Source organism: Lactuca sativa, chromosome 1, assembly GCF_002870075.4.
Source record: "Lactuca sativa cultivar Salinas chromosome 1, Lsat_Salinas_v11, whole genome shotgun sequence".
In the NCBI taxonomy this organism is placed as follows: Eukaryota; Viridiplantae; Streptophyta; class Magnoliopsida; order Asterales; family Asteraceae; genus Lactuca; species Lactuca sativa.
The window spans coordinates 72,117,397-72,136,180 of NC_056623.2; the positions used below are offsets into that span (position 1 = coordinate 72,117,397).

The 18,784-nt window shown below is 33.9% G+C and overlaps 3 protein-coding genes across 3 annotated transcripts; all 3 read right to left on the minus strand.

The window, feature by feature from the left end:
• Positions 1-251: 251 nt before the first annotated feature.
• LOC111916657 (receptor-like protein 20) lies at positions 252-3,727 on the minus strand. The gene is made up of 2 exons (XM_052771075.1): positions 829-3,727; positions 252-576 (listed from the first exon to the last, which is right to left on the minus strand). The coding sequence occupies exon 1, from the start codon at positions 3,701-3,703 to the stop codon at positions 830-832; it is 2,874 nt and encodes a 957-aa protein (XP_052627035.1). The 5' UTR covers positions 3,704-3,727; the 3' UTR covers positions 252-576; position 829.
• A 5,618-nt stretch (positions 3,728-9,345) lies between these two features.
• LOC111916542 (receptor-like protein 20) lies at positions 9,346-12,886 on the minus strand. The gene is made up of 2 exons (XM_052771081.1): positions 9,923-12,886; positions 9,346-9,670 (listed from the first exon to the last, which is right to left on the minus strand). The coding sequence occupies exon 1, from the start codon at positions 12,795-12,797 to the stop codon at positions 9,924-9,926; it is 2,874 nt and encodes a 957-aa protein (XP_052627041.1). The 5' UTR covers positions 12,798-12,886; the 3' UTR covers positions 9,346-9,670; position 9,923.
• A 4,453-nt stretch (positions 12,887-17,339) lies between these two features.
• On the minus strand, positions 17,340-18,032 carry LOC111916658 (40S ribosomal protein S17). Its single transcript, XM_023912333.3, has one exon. It carries the CDS (start codon positions 17,928-17,930, stop codon positions 17,481-17,483), a length of 450 nt encoding a protein of 149 aa, XP_023768101.1. The 5' UTR covers positions 17,931-18,032; the 3' UTR covers positions 17,340-17,480.
• Between the last annotated feature and the right edge of the window lie 752 nt (positions 18,033-18,784).

Sequence of the window (18,784 nt, forward strand, 5' to 3'; positions counted from 1 at the left end):
TAAAAAATTATTTTTCCTTTCCTTTTCTTACAACATGAGTATATTATATATAACTTTTCTTTTCCTTAATTTTAAAACTCAAGAACATGAGCTTAGGTGTTTGAAATCATGAAAGAAAATGGATAAAACATCTTAGCTGAATTTCTAGCAAGAAGTTCAAAAAGATTGTTAATTCGACTGAAATCAACTGAAAGAAAATGGTTCGAGTAATAACATTGATTTATTGTTAAAAGAATTATTACAACTTATATTAACAATGACATTCACTTATTTTATTTGAAAACATATAATAGACATGACTTTCATACTATCACAACCCCAACTCTAAGGTTGTGACAACTTACCAAGACCTTACATAAGAATCTATGTTCATGCCTCTATAAACTGTAAGATTAAACAATGGAACTATTACTAAATGATACATCAAAAATCTTACAATCTACTCAAAGAAATCTAAATGAAACAAACACAATCTCAAACATAATATACACATACTACATGGTAAAACAAACTGAAATCCCTTGAAGGTCTTCTACAACTTCTCCATACCCTTTGAACTTTAAGCCATGCCACCTCCTGAGATACGTGTGAAGTTAAGTTCATGATTTATTCTTTATTTTTTTTAAAGTTAAATATGTTAATAAGACTTTCTTTGCTAAAATGCATATTTGACTTGACATATAATTTAATTGAACTTTTTGATAAATGACAAAAAAAAACAATACTTAATAATACAAAGTTGAGATGTATGACAATTAATCTCACACAGATCTTCTTACGATTCCTTTGATTTAAAAATATCAGTTTAAAAATATAGAATCATTGTACCTTAGTTTCTCCTCGTCTTACGAAGTGGACTTACCCATCTCTCATTCTTCTTTGTGAATCGATCGCTATATCTTGCATGTAGAAAGTTTCCGATAACAATCCCAACAACCAACCCACTTCCAACTCCACAGAATACGATGATCCAATCAATTGCTTCACTCGGGAGGAGAGACTCAGACACATTGCTTGTTGGTGGAAGTCCATACACCTTTAAATGACCTTGACATTCCTTGGATAATGGTTGTCCACACAATCGGGGATTCCCTATGTAGGAGTTGTTATCAAATGTACCAAACTGTTTTCCTTTGGGTATGCGCCCCTCAAGACGGTTGAATGACACGTTGAAAATTTCAAGGAAGCCCAGTTGCACCAATCGTTGAGGAATTTCCCCAGATAGCTCATTTCGAGAGAGATCCAAAGCTTCAAGATTCTTTAGGTTCCCCAGAGATGGCAAGACGCGTCCAGTAAAATGATTGTTGGAAAGATTTAGTGCTTGAAGCCCTTGAAGAGCTTGGAGTGATGCTGGGATTTCTCCTTCAAAATTGTTACAGGAGAGATCAATGGACATATCTATTGTTAGAATATGTTCGTACTCTGTTCTGACACCTTTGTGTATTAATGTCGCGGTGTATGGAAAATTTGAATATGTGGTTTTAGTGGATATCTCTGATCTCATAACAGATGATACACCAAGATTGTCGGAGCTCATGGCATGCCATGTTTGGAAGTAGTTTTGGTGCAACTGACCACTGAAATTGTTGTTAGAGAGGTCTATGATCCGCAACATAGGGAAGTGTGAGGAACCTTGAATTGGACCATAAAGTTTGTTTGATCGCAAAACGAGAACTTGAATCTTGGAAAGAGTTCCCAGCCAAGAAGGAAAGACGTCATGAAAAGAGTTATCTCCAAGAGAGAGAACCTCTAAATTGGTACAATTTGTCAATGATCTTGGCAGCTGACCTGTAAATCTATTTTCGCTCAAATCAAGATCTGTCAACAGGCTTCCAGGCGTACAAGCATTCATCATATTTCCATGGAAGTTATTTCGTCTTAGATTCAAAAACATTAACGAATTGCTTAAGCTACCCAAACACGAAGGAAGTGTTCCGCTCATGTTGTTAGAAGACAAATCTAACATTCGAAGAGATTTCAAGCCACATATTGATGATGGTATTTCTCCTGTCAGGTTATTATGAGATATATCATAAAGAACTGTGGTTTGTGGTGGAATTGGTAGTTGTCCAGTGATGGAGTTGTGTGAAAGGTCAAAAAACTGTAATGTTTCCCGGCTGTTGTTCCAGATCCACACGGGTACCCGACCATCAATTTTGTTGTCGTTAAGAAGTAAGCCATGCAGTTTATTTTGGAAGCGCAAGAAGGAAGGAAATTCCTTCAAATTGCATGCAGAAAGTCCTAACGTATCCAGTTCTGGTAAAGTGGTAATGGTGTAGTTGTTGGTGGCTACTAATGATATCATGTTATAACCTAACCAGAGTGTTTGGAGTTTGTTGAGTCCTAGGAACATGTCGAGTTCTACCCTACCACTGAAATTGTTTCTACCTAGGTTAAGATACTCAAGATTTTTGAAGATTGAAAACGTGTTTGGAATTGGTCCTTCCATTTGATTCGTATCAAGATTCAAACTTGTTAGTTGGGTGTGATTGAACAACCAGGATGGTATACGACCAATAAGAGAATTATTTTTCATTCCTATTACACTTAGTTTAGTTAAGTTGGCAAGAAAGAGAGGGATTTCACCTTTTGTGTTCATGTCAGTTAGATAGAGTTCACGAAGTGTAGTCAACCTTCCAAGCCAATTGGGAAAGCGTCTTTTCTCGAATTTGTTACCCTTAAGGTCCAAAACATCGAGTTTCAAAAGACTTACCAATGAAGGAACTGAACCTGTGAACTTATTGCCACCAAGACCCAAGAAAGTGAGTTGTGACAAGTTAGAGAGTGAACCTGGAATACGCCCCGAGAAAGAGCAATCACTAAGGGACAAGACTGTTAAATGCTTGAGGTGGCTTAGGGATTCTGGTACAATCCCAAAGAAACCTGTGAGAGGTAGTATCACCTTTTCAAGTAAGCTGTTGTTACGAAACTCGTGAAAGGATCCTGTGAGGTCAGTATTGTTTGCCAAATTAAGAACTTGCAACTTCGGTAGCTCAAATATGGCTGCGGGGAATTTATCCTTAAGGGAACACTCTCTTAGCTTGATTGACCTTAAAGAAGAAAAGTTGGCTAAGAAATGAGGTACAGAGGAGCTTATGTCGACCCCGGAAAGATGGAGTTCTTCAAGTCCTGTTAAGTTTTGCACTAGCTTCTCGAGGCTAGGATTGTGAAGCTTTAGTGAATTCCTTGACAGGTCTAAAGAAGACAACTGAATCAACTGCGAGATTCCATTCGGGATTTGACCACTAAACCCAGAATCAGAGAGATCGAGGCTTCTTAATTGCTTTAGACGAGCAATCTCAGATGGGATTTGAGAATCACCAAAGTTGTTCCCAGAAAGGTTGAGTCTCTGAAGATGAACAAGGCTGAAGAGGGTGCTGCTGGAGTTGATATGCCCACAAAGAGACCTCTCGCTCAAGTCAATGCCGATCACATGAACATAGTACTGATCATGGTCATTGTTGCACGCCACCCCCTCCCATGAACAACAATCAAAACTAGTGTTCCATGAATGGAGCACTTGAGAGCCATAAGCAACACAAGAAACATCATGTTGATGAATCATGGTTTGTTTAAACTGAAACAAGGCTGAGCATTCTTCATCATGGCTTACTGATGATCCAGTCACATTCTTCACTGTCACCAACACATATACAAAGGAGATGATTTCCAAGAACTTTAAGTGATTCATGTATGGAGCCATGAAAATGGTGTTTTGTTTTATAATTGTCTATGGGCATCCAATTCTCATTATATATAGACCATGAATAAGTTTAAAAATCAAGTAATAGGGCCAAAGAAAGAAAAAAGAAAGACTAGATACAGTAAAAAAAGTATTTTTAATTAGTAGTGGTTTTGGAAAATTTAGTTGTATTGCTTTTTCCGTAATTAGTTGGTTTTTTTTAGGGAAATTAAATATCATCCTACCTTTTGTTCCACTTTTTCTTCCTACCTATTTAAGATGATGACAAGTGTACAAATTCAAAATCTCAATTAAATTTAATGATACTTGTCACCATCTAAAATAGGGAGGAGGATATTAGGAACAAAAATTAGGAGGCTATTTAATTTCTCTTTTTTTTAATCTGTTGGTCATATGGTTTGATTGCAAGATTGAAAATATTATAAGTTAATATGTGAAAATGATTAATATGTCTTTTTTTGTACCTAACAGTAATATGTAGTTTTGAAAGTTAACTAAATGGTTAGGCCGTTAATTCCAAATAAAATGATTAATGTGCTTTCCATGGTGTGTGAAGTGCTCGTTTGCAGGGTTTTGTGTATCATTCCTTTTCTGGAATTACTCCATGTGAGGAGGTCTTCCATGATTGTTGCAGATGCAGAAAAATTGCTTCTCAGAATTACCATCTCTCTTTCTCTAAAAAAAAAATTAATAAACAATTCAAATCAATTTAGCAGAGTTTGAATACTTCTTGGAAATTATAGCTAGTCCCTGAATTGGCAAAATAGTTACCTTACAAAACATTAACGTTTTCTTTATTAAAGGGTATTCCACTTGAGGGATGTCAAGCACTGCAAAACTTTATTATAGGCATTAAAAACAGAAACGTCCTTTTTGGGGTCAAAATCCATAATGGAAACTGTAAAACAGCCTAAAAATATTAATTCAAATATAGACAAGTGCTAGTGGAAGACTTCAACGTCTTTACTGCAATGGACAACATGGAATGTGGATGTAAACATCACGCCAATTTCTTTGATAGCATGCATCTGTTTTCTTCATAAATAGTATTAAAATTTCACAAATCAACGTATTGAATGGTTCATCGGTTTTTCTTAGAGTTGTGGAGTAGCATATGCACTCCATCGAACAAATTTCTTCCAAAAAAACATGTATTTATACGGTTTAAGCATTGGTGAATCAATGTGACCTCTTTCTACGTGTACTAAAACTCAAGTCATTTTAACTTGTTACTCTAAGAGTGATCTAACAGTGTAACCCGCAGATTTTGCAATTTATTCTAGATATATTTATCAATACAAATACATTAAGATATAAGAAAAACTCTTTTTCGTGTTATGTTTAAGGCGAATTACAAAAAAGACACTGTTTCCAACATTTTACCTTAAAAAAGTCATGGATTATTTTTTTTTTCCATGAAACTCCTATATTTTTTATCCCATATCAGGTCATTATGTGTTGATGTGAATAAATTATTAAATTTACTAACATCACATTATGATGCACCATTTTTATACTGATATGTCGACTCCCTCCCCGGCTTCCGTTTTTTCTAATTAATAACGGGAAGAGGATCCTCTCTCCTCTATCATGCCCTTCATCGTTATAATGGTTAACTTGCTCTTTGTCACTCTTTATCTGCTTCATCATCCCTCTCTTAGTAAATGTACCACAATATAATGTTTATCATAGCATATTGTCCAAAGGGCAAGCTTACAGGTATCTAAGCTTTCTTGAGTTCTTATTGAATAATAGTCATATATAGGATTTGGTACATGTGTATGTGTGTAGACATCTCTGATGATGCATATTTCTTATTGAAAGTTGTGAATTAGTAGCTATTTCGTTTTGCTTTGTCTATTTATTTATGAGTTGGATTGGTAAAGTTATATCTGGTTTGAGTTTTTATTGTGGCTTGATGAGGATTAGAAAATTTTGAAGAAAGTGAGGACGAACACCACAATATGCCCTATTTGAAATATGGGTATTTATAAAGTGAAAATTTAGAAAAAATTTCAGTGCATTGTTATCTAGTGAAATGTTCAGCAATAAACTATGCTTTGTGAGTCATCTATTCAATAATTTCTACAAAATCCCTCCATTAACAAGAAAAGGAGCCGTGTTGATCATTGGGTAAAGAAAAAAGCACCTACTGGGGGTCATTTGATCAAGAGTATAAAGAAATTGGTTAAAATACTTTTTATTATAAGACAAAACTGCACAAATGGTCCATGTGGTATGCTGAAAATTGTCACTTTGGTCCAAAAAAAAGTTTTGGACTAGCACCATAAGTCCAAAGTTTTCATTTTCTTGCGAGTTTGGTCGAATTTACTTTGATAATTTTTGTAGTGACAATTTTACCCTTCTTTTTTGTTTTTTTCAGTTTATTTATTTATTTAAATATTTTCTTAATTAAAATAAAATTAAAAAAGAAAATAATTCTCTCTCTCTCTCATCTGAATTTTTTCTGAAAATTGATTAACACCATCGTTAATGAACTCGAACATGTCATAAACTCAAGAACATCTTCCCCACCGCCATTGTTGGACCACCATCCATCACCACCACCGTTTTTCACCACCACAGTCCGCTGCCACCACCGTCCACTACCTCCATCTTCGACTAAATGTTTTCTACTTTCACAATCTAAAATGAAATTAGGGCTTTTAATGGCATTCCCGTGTTCAATGTATGATCGGACAATGGATAAACATGTATGAACACAAGGCGGCAGAAGGAACGGAAGCGTCATTGCAAGTAGAAGAGAAATTGAACACCAACTTCGATTTTGGGGGGTTCGATCCTTGGTTCCTTGCTCGTCGCAGGCCTGGAAAAAGGACCACGGAAGGTATCAGCGATTGCAGATCGTGAGGAGGGAGAAGTCTTTGGGTCGACGAGAGTAAAGTGACGCAGGTGGGAAGAAGCAACGAGTGGCTGTGATTTCGGAGTTGTTGGGTTGTGGATGAGTAAGGGGAAACACCCTCGTTGTTTGAGTGAATCGAATAAGGGAAGAAGAACAGGGCAGTAAGGTTGTCATCGAACTTGGTGGATTCAGCGAGTGCTGCTAAAGCAGCTCTTGGTTGCTTGTTTCTGCTCCAACTGAGGATCACGACGGGGAGGAGGGAAGGAGCGATGAAACATCGGTGCAGGTGGGGAGACTCGTGGGTTGGTCGAATGCTTACAGGTCGTTTACTTCTTCTTCTTCGTTTTTTTGATAAAAATTGATAGGGTTAAGCAGGTGTTTAGGATTTATTCTTGACAGAAATTTATGAACGGAAATGATTTTTGGGGTTAATGTCTTACAGGGGATCCATGGGTGTTTGTTTGTTTTTCTTGATAGAAATCGATGGGTTTAAATCAATAGCTTTAGGTTGGTGTTTCGTTTTGCTTGATAGAAATCGATGGGTTTAACTCAAATTTTGGTGTTTGGGAATGTGTGAAGTTTGAAGAACATCATTTGGGTTTCCAAGAAACAAGAGAGGGAAGAGTGAATCTTGGAAGTCTGGAACCCTTAATCGAGAGAGAGAGAGAGAGAGAGAGAGAGAGTTATTTTCTTTTTTAATTTTCTTTTAATTATCAGAATATTTAAATAAATAAATAACTGAAAAAAAAACAAAAAAAGAAGGGTAAAATCGTCATTACAAAAAATGTTAAAGTAAATTGGACCAAACTCGCAAGAAAATGAAAACTTTGGACCTGTGTTGCTTGTCCAAAACTTTTTGGACCATAGTGTCAATTTTCAACAAAAAACAAAGACCATTTGTGCAGTTTTGTCTTATTATAAACCAAAACTATCTTTGGAGCACCATTTAAGAGTTTTTTGGTACGATATTCCTTTTTATTTGACAACCACCAGATCCAACCAATCTGCCCCAGATAACCGACCCAAATCCAGTCCAACTTGTGCTTATTTATAACTTTTACCAAAGTTTTATTTTTATTACAATTCGGTTCTTTTATCTAGTTTGGCCAAAAATCAGAATCTGCCAAATTTTTTACAAACTTTATCTTCATATGTTCTCTTATATTTTTACAACTTCGTTTTTATATTCTTGAATATTTTTTCACAAAAACATTTTTTACATAAGTTTTACAAAGCTTTCACATATCCAACTCATGTTACTTATTTTACAAAGCTTTCATATAAATCAACACCTCCACATCTCTTTATCTTATTCGACTCGTCACCATCTTCTTTGTTCCACACAGCCATAATTTGCTTACGGAGCATAACTGCAACCCTACCACCGGCTCTCCTCTCATGAAGGATTGAGGACAGAAGAATATGATTAGTATATAGAGTATGAGGCTCCGATTGAGCAGCCTTATGGATTGAAATTCGCAAAAGAGTAGAGACGGTGGAAGTGGAGTTACTGATAAGACTATAAGATGTTCATCGTTCTTGATGAAGTTTTGTCTACCACCCACCAGGTATTCAATGAAATGCCTAGATGGATTCTTCTGTTTTGTACTTTTGTTATCATCGTTTTACCTATACTTCGGGGGTGTTTGGGGTATCTTTTCAGAGGGCAAAAGATCTTTTGGCAAAAGTTCCAAAAAGCTAGGTTTCCCTGACTTTTCCAAAAAGTCAGTTTTCCTTCTTTAAAAATTCCAAAAGGAGCTTTTAAGGAGCTTTCCCCAAACATCTTTTTTTTGTTATCTTTTCCCAAAAAAAATTTTGCCCTCTCAAAAGATATCCCAAACACCCCCTTCATGATTCTACAACCAAATTTCATATTAGTTTATTGGATGGATTCATTGTTGTTTTAAATATTTGTTATCTCAATTCAGTAATTGTTCATTTTTTTAGTTCATATAGAATTGGTTATGATTGTAGTGATTAAAAACACGATAAGTTACGGAAAATATCTGCATTTGAACACATGGTAAGAGTAAAGAAAAAAAAAAGGAACCAAGTCAAATCAGAGAGCATAAAGTAATGAATGTTATTTAATATTTAATAGTTTTTATAACTTGTAAATGTAATTAAGGCGAATCATTTTTTATCCTCCTTAATAAATGGAAGTTTTTTTGCCACTTGTCAATATTTCATAAGTTTTAACACTTGTCCTTTTGTGGTAATTTTGAAATAAATATTATTCACTTGTTAATTTTTGGTTTGTTTTAATTTTAATTAAAGTCATATACTTATATATGTAAAGTATTAAATATCATATATATGATATTAAATTGTAATAAATACGTTTCTTTCTTTTTTATTTTAAAGTTATACATTAAAAAATATTTTCTTTTTGTACTTTAAGTTTAATTATTTTTTAAATCAACCTGTATAATATACAGGTCTCACACCTAGTTCTTCAACAACCAAAACGTCAAAAGCATAAGATTTTTTTATACGTTAACACCAATGAGGAGTAAAAATATAAAAAATAAAAAATTATTTTTCCTTTCCTTTTCTTACAACATGAGTATATTATATATAACTTTTCTTTTCCTTAATTTTAAAACTCAAGAACATGAGCTTAGGTGTTTGAAATCATGAAAGAAAATGGATAAAACATCTTAGCTGAATTTCTAGCAAGAAGTTCAAAAAGATTGTTAATTCGACTGAAATCAACTGAAAGAAAATGGTTCGAGTAATAACATTGATTTATTGTTAAAAGAATTATTACAACTTATATTAACAATGACATTCACTTATTTTATTTGAAAACATATAATAGACATGACTTTCATACTATCACAACCCCAACTCTAAGGTTGTGACAACTTACCAAGACCTTACATAAGAATCTATGTTCATGCCTCTATAAACTGTAAGATTAAACAATGGAACTATTACTAAATGATACATCAAAAATCTTACAATCTACTCAAAGAAATCTAAATGAAACAAACACAATCTCAAACATAATATACACATACTACATGGTAAAACAAACTGAAATCCCTTGAAGGTCTTCTACAACTTCTCCATACCCTTTGAACTTTAAGCCATGCCACCTCCTGAGATACGTGTGAAGTTAAGTTCATGATTTATTCTTTATTTTTTTTAAAGTTAAATATGTTAATAAGACTTTCTTTGCTAAAATGCATATTTGACTTGACATATAATTTAATTGAACTTTTTGATAAATGACAAAAAAAAACAATACTTAATAATACAAAGTTGAGATGTATGACAATTAATCTCACACAGATCTTCTTACGATTCCTTTGATTTAAAAATATCAGTTTAAAAATATAGAATCATTGTACCTTAGTTTCTCCTCGTCTTACGAAGTGGACTTACCCATCTCTCATTCTTCTTTGTGAATCGATCGCTATATCTTGCATGTAGAAAGTTTCCGATAACAATCCCAACAACCAACCCACTTCCAACTCCACAGAATACGATGATCCAATCAATTGCTTCACTCGGGAGGAGAGACTCAGACACATTGCTTGTTGGTGGAAGTCCATACACCTTTAAATGACCTTGACATTCCTTGGATAATGGTTGTCCACACAATCGGGGATTCCCTATGTAGGAGTTGTTATCAAATGTACCAAACTGTTTTCCTTTGGGTATGCGCCCCTCAAGACGGTTGAATGACACGTTGAAAATTTCAAGGAAGCCCAGTTGCACCAATCGTTGAGGAATTTCCCCAGATAGCTCATTTCGAGAGAGATCCAAAGCTTCAAGATTCTTTAGGTTCCCCAGAGATGGCAAGACGCGTCCAGTAAAATGATTGTTGGAAAGATTTAGTGCTTGAAGCCCTTGAAGAGCTTGGAGTGATGCTGGGATTTCTCCTTCAAAATTGTTACAGGAGAGATCAATGGACATATCTATTGTTAGAATATGTTCGTACTCTGTTCTGACACCTTTGTGTATTAATGTCGCGGTGTATGGAAAATTTGAATATGTGGTTTTAGTGGATATCTCTGATCTCATAACAGATGATACACCAAGATTGTCGGAGCTCATGGCATGCCATGTTTGGAAGTAGTTTTGGTGCAACTGACCACTGAAATTGTTGTTAGAGAGGTCTATGATCCGCAACATAGGGAAGTGTGAGGAACCTTGAATTGGACCATAAAGTTTGTTTGATCGCAAAACGAGAACTTGAATCTTGGAAAGAGTTCCCAGCCAAGAAGGAAAGACGTCATGAAAAGAGTTATCTCCAAGAGAGAGAACCTCTAAATTGGTACAATTTGTCAATGATCTTGGCAGCTGACCTGTAAATCTATTTTCGCTCAAATCAAGATCTGTCAACAGGCTTCCAGGCGTACAAGCATTCATCATATTTCCATGGAAGTTATTTCGTCTTAGATTCAAAAACATTAACGAATTGCTTAAGCTACCCAAACACGAAGGAAGTGTTCCGCTCATGTTGTTAGAAGACAAATCTAACATTCGAAGAGATTTCAAGCCACATATTGATGATGGTATTTCTCCTGTCAGGTTATTATGAGATATATCATAAAGAACTGTGGTTTGTGGTGGAATTGGTAGTTGTCCAGTGATGGAGTTGTGTGAAAGGTCAAAAAACTGTAATGTTTCCCGGCTGTTGTTCCAGATCCACACGGGTACCCGACCATCAATTTTGTTGTCGTTAAGAAGTAAGCCATGCAGTTTATTTTGGAAGCGCAAGAAGGAAGGAAATTCCTTCAAATTGCATGCAGAAAGTCCTAACGTATCCAGTTCTGGTAAAGTGGTAATGGTGTAGTTGTTGGTGGCTACTAATGATATCATGTTATAACCTAACCAGAGTGTTTGGAGTTTGTTGAGTCCTAGGAACATGTCGAGTTCTACCCTACCACTGAAATTGTTTCTACCTAGGTTAAGATACTCAAGATTTTTGAAGATTGAAAACGTGTTTGGAATTGGTCCTTCCATTTGATTCGTATCAAGATTCAAACTTGTTAGTTGGGTGTGATTGAACAACCAGGATGGTATACGACCAATAAGAGAATTATTTTTCATTCCTATTACACTTAGTTTAGTTAAGTTGGCAAGAAAGAGAGGGATTTCACCTTTTGTGTTCATGTCAGTTAGATAGAGTTCACGAAGTGTAGTCAACCTTCCAAGCCAATTGGGAAAGCGTCTTTTCTCGAATTTGTTACCCTTAAGGTCCAAAACATCGAGTTTCAAAAGACTTACCAATGAAGGAACTGAACCTGTGAACTTATTGCCACCAAGACCCAAGAAAGTGAGTTGTGACAAGTTAGAGAGTGAACCTGGAATACGCCCCGAGAAAGAGCAATCACTAAGGGACAAGACTGTTAAATGCTTGAGGTGGCTTAGGGATTCTGGTACAATCCCAAAGAAACCTGTGAGAGGTAGTATCACCTTTTCAAGTAAGCTGTTGTTACGAAACTCGTGAAAGGATCCTGTGAGGTCAGTATTGTTTGCCAAATTAAGAACTTGCAACTTCGGTAGCTCAAATATGGCTGCGGGGAATTTATCCTTAAGGGAACACTCTCTTAGCTTGATTGACCTTAAAGAAGAAAAGTTGGCTAAGAAATGAGGTACAGAGGAGCTTATGTCGACCCCGGAAAGATGGAGTTCTTCAAGTCCTGTTAAGTTTTGCACTAGCTTCTCGAGGCTAGGATTGTGAAGCTTTAGTGAATTCCTTGACAGGTCTAAAGAAGACAACTGAATCAACTGCGAGATTCCATTCGGGATTTGACCACTAAACCCAGAATCAGAGAGATCGAGGCTTCTTAATTGCTTTAGACGAGCAATCTCAGATGGGATTTGAGAATCACCAAAGTTGTTCCCAGAAAGGTTGAGTCTCTGAAGATGAACAAGGCTGAAGAGGGTGCTGCTGGAGTTGATATGCCCACAAAGAGACCTCTCGCTCAAGTCAATGCCGATCACATGAACATAGTACTGATCATGGTCATTGTTGCACGCCACCCCCTCCCATGAACAACAATCAAAACTAGTGTTCCATGAATGGAGCACTTGAGAGCCATAAGCAACACAAGAAACATCATGTTGATGAATCATGGTTTGTTTAAACTGAAACAAGGCTGAGCATTCTTCATCATGGCTTACTGATGATCCAGTCACATTCTTCACTGTCACCAACACGTATAGAAAAAAGATGGTTTGCAAGAACTTAAAGTGATTCATGTATGGAGCCATGAGAAAAACGTTTGTTTGCTAATGGTCTCTGGGCATACGAAGTTCATAATTATATTATAATATTATATAGACCATGAGTCAGTTTAACATTCAAGCATAACTAGATAAGCTGTCGACATGGCTGTCGGTAAGAGTGAAGGGGAACCAATAGCTGAAAATCAACTAATATAGCCAAAGAAAGAAGACCTTTGAGATTTTTAAAGGTAGACTAAATATAATGAAAAAAGTTTATTAGTTTATTTGTAAAGTATTATTCAATTATTGAAGTATATGTTTTAGTATTTTTTTTTTCTTCTTAAATTTGATAGCTTGGAATGTTAAAGAATAATTGGTTATTCTTGTAGAGTTGTAGTGTTTTTAAATAATTTAGGATATATTGCTCCTACCTTGATTAGTTGGTATTTTATTTTGTTTTTCCTAACTAACTATGATGTGATGGCATGATTGAAAAAAATTAGAAGTTAGTTTGTGAAAAGCTGAAAAATAGGGGATGAAGGTCGACCCCTTTTTAGCATTTTATCAAGTATTGTTTAAATAGAATATGGTATATTGGTATGTAACCATCACTGTGGCATGTCGATAAGGGTCAAGGGGAATCAATAAAATGTATTTTTGAAAATCAAATAATAGAGCCAAAAAAAAAACTTCGAAATTTAAAAAAGAGAAATTAAATAATTTTTTATTTTTATTCCTATAAATCTTCCTACTCAATTAAGTGATAACATGTTTTATATTAGTATATTAAAACTAAAATATCATTAAATAAACATTAAATATTACACATATTATTATTTAATTAGGTAAGATTAATTAGGTAAGAGGACTTGTAGGAATAAAATATAAGATGATATTTAATTTCTTATTAAGAAATAGAGTAAATACAAATGAAAAAGATTTTTAGTGGGTATTGCATGTTATTCTTAGATCCTATTCTGTTTTAATGTCGTGTTCTGTTTTAATGTTGTTTTCTCTTTGTTATTGGTAATTTGCACATGAATACATTATTAGGGGGCTAGATTTTATTATTATCATTATTAATTAGCTTATTTCTATCGACCAATATCTATTTTTTGTAACATCCGGTTGGTCAATTTTCTTAGTTGGCAAGTTAGATAATAAGACAGTTACCAACGGGCTTGTAGCCCAGTGGTATCAGGTGGTGTCCTCCTTTTTTGAGGTCGATGGTTCAAGTCCCGTCGTGGACATAGGTGAAATAGGTGTTGTTAGCTTAGGAGTAGATTAGATTTGCCAATTAAAAAAAATAATAATAAAATAATAATAATAATAATAAGACAGTTAGAAATTGATTAAAGAAACTCCGTAGATGGTATTGTAGGCACTATCTCTTATTTTTCTTTCTTTTAGTTATTTTTTAATAATAATTCAATCTTGTTTATGTCATCTTGTAGTCCATCCAATTATGGTGAAATAAAAATGGAATTGCTAGTCACATCCTTAAACCTTTTTATTATAGAATACACATGAGCAAGAAGATTCTTTCTTCTTCTATTAGTTTTTTTTTCTTGGTGTATGACATCTATCATTTCCGGTGAATACCATGTTCAGCCCCCCCTATCTAAGTTCCATTTAGTAGGCAAAAAAAAAAAAAAGGCCTCGTATCAAAGCAATCAATATACATGGCTATGTGTCATCTAACCAATATATTTAGGTATACGAGATAAAAATAACATCATGCCACAAAGAGACCTAATGTTTTCTTTCTTACTACCATTTTAAAATTTATAATTGCGTAAATTCTCCAACAACTACATTAAAAGCTTAGTTGATTCCTATATAAATTAAAAGTTTGTATAAATACGTCCGAACTCTCAAACATTTTGATTGAGTCTCATTAAACCATGTCATGCCAATCAACATGGGCGGATTTAGGGGGTTCCGGGGTGGCACCGGCAACCCCTAAATTTTCCTGACGCAGTGGAAAATTTTTCAAAATTTTTAAAAATTTTTATTTTTTCTACTATTGTGCAACCCCTACTATGAAATCTTGCGTCCGCCCCTGCCAATCAAGGTCGACCCTAAACATGTGTGTTGTGTGCAATCACATGACCCGTGTCGAATTGGGGGTCCAATTTTTTTTACATAAATTAAACTTAGCGACACATTAATGATGGATCAATTACAATTTTTGTTTTGATAATTTTATAACAATTATCAACTTATCGTTGTACTAAAGAAGTTTTCCTAATTAAAAAAAATATATTTTTAGGGCCTATTTTGTTTTTTGCACAAACTTGTAAAATCAATAGACCAACCATGATATCAATATTCTATTAGTATGATGAGTTGGTAACATTATGATAGAAGTTCGTGATTCATCACTTATTCTTCCCCATGCTACGAGTGAAAGGGAAAATATAAAGAGTACTATTAAATCTCGACTCGAGTATTTCTTTTATAATATATTATATATAATTGTTTAATAATGTTTCCAATTTGTTATATTTGTATTTATATCAATGACATAAACCCTAAAGTTGACCAATACTATAGCAGTCATAAAATTTCATGCAAATTTTTTAAATATTTTATAAGTATTGCCATCGTTGAGAAACAATAGTCTCATAATGCTCATCCATACCTTTAAAATTTGATTTTTTTTTTTGACCAATCTACCCTAATAAATAAGAATGATTTTGCCACATGTCCTCTCCTCCTTTATTTTGACACTTGTCATTTTCTAGATTTTTTTGATTTAATTAATATCCACTTGTCATTTTTATAGGTTTTTTCTTTTTTATTTAAATCTCACCTATTAAATGTCACCTTATGTTAATTAATTCTATAAATATATTAATTAATGTACAAAATAACTTTCTATTTTTAAGTTCCTATATTAATATATTAATTAATGTATATGTATATTAATGTAGATAATACATTTCATTTTGTGAATTCATATTAATTAATTTTATTAGTATAGATTAATTAAGACCAAATTACGTAAATAGTCCATACGGTTTACCAAAAGGTCACAAACTCAATCCTTATTTTTTTATTAACATAGTCTTTGTGGTTACCAAAACTTTCTATTAATAAACTCGTGTAATACACGGGTTTCACATCTAGTACTAATCAAAACAAACAATAAATGCTGGAAAATAAGGAAAATAAATTTGTGATAAAAAAAAGGAAGCTTGATATAGTACTTGTAAAGTGGTATATAACTCTTGAGGACGAGTCCAATTGAGCAACGTAATATCGGTTTGGGAGCATAGTGAATGTATTTTTCTATGATATTCGGATAATAATTCTTGTTGTTCACACAAACATCCAATCATTAGGATATATGTATTGATTTTTAAACTTCTTTTTCCTTTTCTTTTATAAAAAACTTTTTTTATTTTTGCCGTTCAATAAGTTTGTTTCTAGATATTACGTCATTTAATATTCTACACTTTGAAAGACACTGAAAATACATTTTGAACAACCAAATTGAAAATATAACAACATAAATTATAATATTTTCCATCGCATATTGTATTCAAAGCAAGCTTCATTTGATTAATTGTGTTGGCCTTATTAATAACATTTTCTAGTGTTATAGAAAAGATTTATTCGTTATACTAAAGTGCTCATCAATCTAATTAAATTACCATATGATTGTTCGACATGTGCTTATGAAGGAAGGTCTGAAAACAAAGAGTTCGCTTTTTTCATAAACTATGTTTTTGTATCAATCAAATGAATGTAAACAAATGATAAATTGATAAAATGGAGCGTTCCAAACATTGACAGTTAATGACACTCTTACCAAAAAAACTACCAAAGAAGGCTTGAAATAATCCGACTGCATCCTATTGTTGTGAGTGATGATATGTACAAAATATTTTTTAGCGATATACAATAATTTATGTTTTATAAAATCATTTAAAATCTAAAATCTAAAATATAAATTGTTTTGTATGACTAAAAGAGTTTTTTTTAGAAATCATTACCCTATGGTTGGATCATGACTTATTTGACAAAATCTCAATTGCAAAGCATTCTTGATGAACTTAACAACTCTTGGTGGCAGAAAAAGTTGAGGAAGAAATTTTATATAACTAATTGCATAGATAATTGACGTGTTCTATAACTATCATAAGTTCATAATGCCAAATTTGCCCAACATGACATCTTTCTGTTTGACATGAAGCCTAAGAAATTCATAACTTTAGTGTAAGTTATAATTAGCCACACGTTAACAGCCTGGTTTAGTTTATTTTTAGTAATAAATTGCATTGGCCAAAACTCCAAATCACTTAAATTTTCCAAATGTGCAAGGTTTATTAAAGATACAAAGCTACAATTTTTTTTCACAAAGCTTTCAAAGATTTTGTTAATCTAACTATGTTAAATCTCAGGAATTCTGTGAACATTGTTACTTATGTTATTGTTAATGTTGTAAAACATTATTTCTATGGGTTTATTGTCAACTTTTGTAATAGATGTTATATTGAATGTTGGCTGATAACATTATAACAAGATAAAGCAAAACCATAGTTTCAAAACCCAAGCAAAATGGCTTAATGTAGAGCACAATTGAAAACTAAGATAGTATTTGACTAAACAAAAACATCGAAACGCATTATCTGAATAACAAAGTGCATAGATTTTGTCTCAAAACCATCACAAAACGTAATTCATATCAAGTACTCAAAATTAACCTACAAATTAAAAAACTCAGTACCTTCTCCCAGCTCCACCTCCATATCCACCACGACCACCACCATAGGCCCCTGGTATCGATGCGGAAACCAACGGAGTGTCCTCCTTGAGGACAATTCCAGGAAGCTCGCTCATTCCAAGAGATGCAAGCAAGTCAATAGTCTCCTTGTCGACCTCGATGCGATCTGTTTTAATGGCGGATTCATCGGGGACAAAGTCCATACGGCGTTCTCTCTCTTCCTCTTGTAGCTTGAGCGAGATGCCTCTGACGGGTCCCTTTTGGATACGCTTCATCAGGTGAGTGGAGAATCCGGCGATCTTGTTGCGGAGGCGCTTAGATGGGATGATGGCAACTTCTTCAAGGATTTTCTTGTTGGTGTGGAAATCGAGTGTCATTTTGGAGTAGTAACGCTCGATTACCAGGCGAGATGATTTCTTGACGGTTTTAGTACGAACACGACCCATTTTTCAGGAGGGAGGGAGGGAGGCGCAGACGAGAATGCGACGGCGGCCGGTGGGCAGAAGAGAGTTTGCTCAGATTGACGCAAGGAAGAAAGATTAGGGTTTCGGGATTGAGCACAAGACTTTATAAATTATATGACTGTAATTTTGGGCCTAGTGGGCTAAATTTGGGCTCACATTGGACAGCAAATATTCATTTTTGCGGTTTTGTTAGGATGCTATTTTTTGTCAATGTGTCAATGTAGTTTTTTTAGTATGTCTATTTTTCCAGTTTAACATCGGTCATTCTTTCTTCTTTGATTTTATTTCGGTTTTGATCTCCAATAGACTTAAAATAATTAAAGTTCTATTTTATTTTATTCATTATTTGTAGTTTTATAAAATTGGATGGGTTTCACCAGCCCACTGATTTATCCTCACATCAATATCTTAGATCATTTCCATCATCAAGTTTTTTAGTATTTACTTTCTTATAATTTGACTTTTTTATATAAAAACATCTCAAATTTATGTAATGTTTGTCAAGTTGAAGAACATATTAGATTATCATTAAATTATCAAAATTGGTTGTATTTATTCCCTTTCAAATTATACATTTTCATGTTTCGACCTTACCAAGTTATCACTACCGAGTGTTAATGGTATAAAAAATTATGTCTTGTTTGTTGTTTAATAGTCGTACTTCCTTTGGGATTATCCCCAATGAAGTATTTCATGTTTTCAAAATTTCTTCATTTTTGCATTTATTTCAAAACCTAATTCCAAATTAAAGTTTGAAATTTTCGATGTGATAATGGTCGTGAGTATGATAATGTTCAGTTTCATTATATATGGCGGCTCGTCAGAAATCAGTTTTC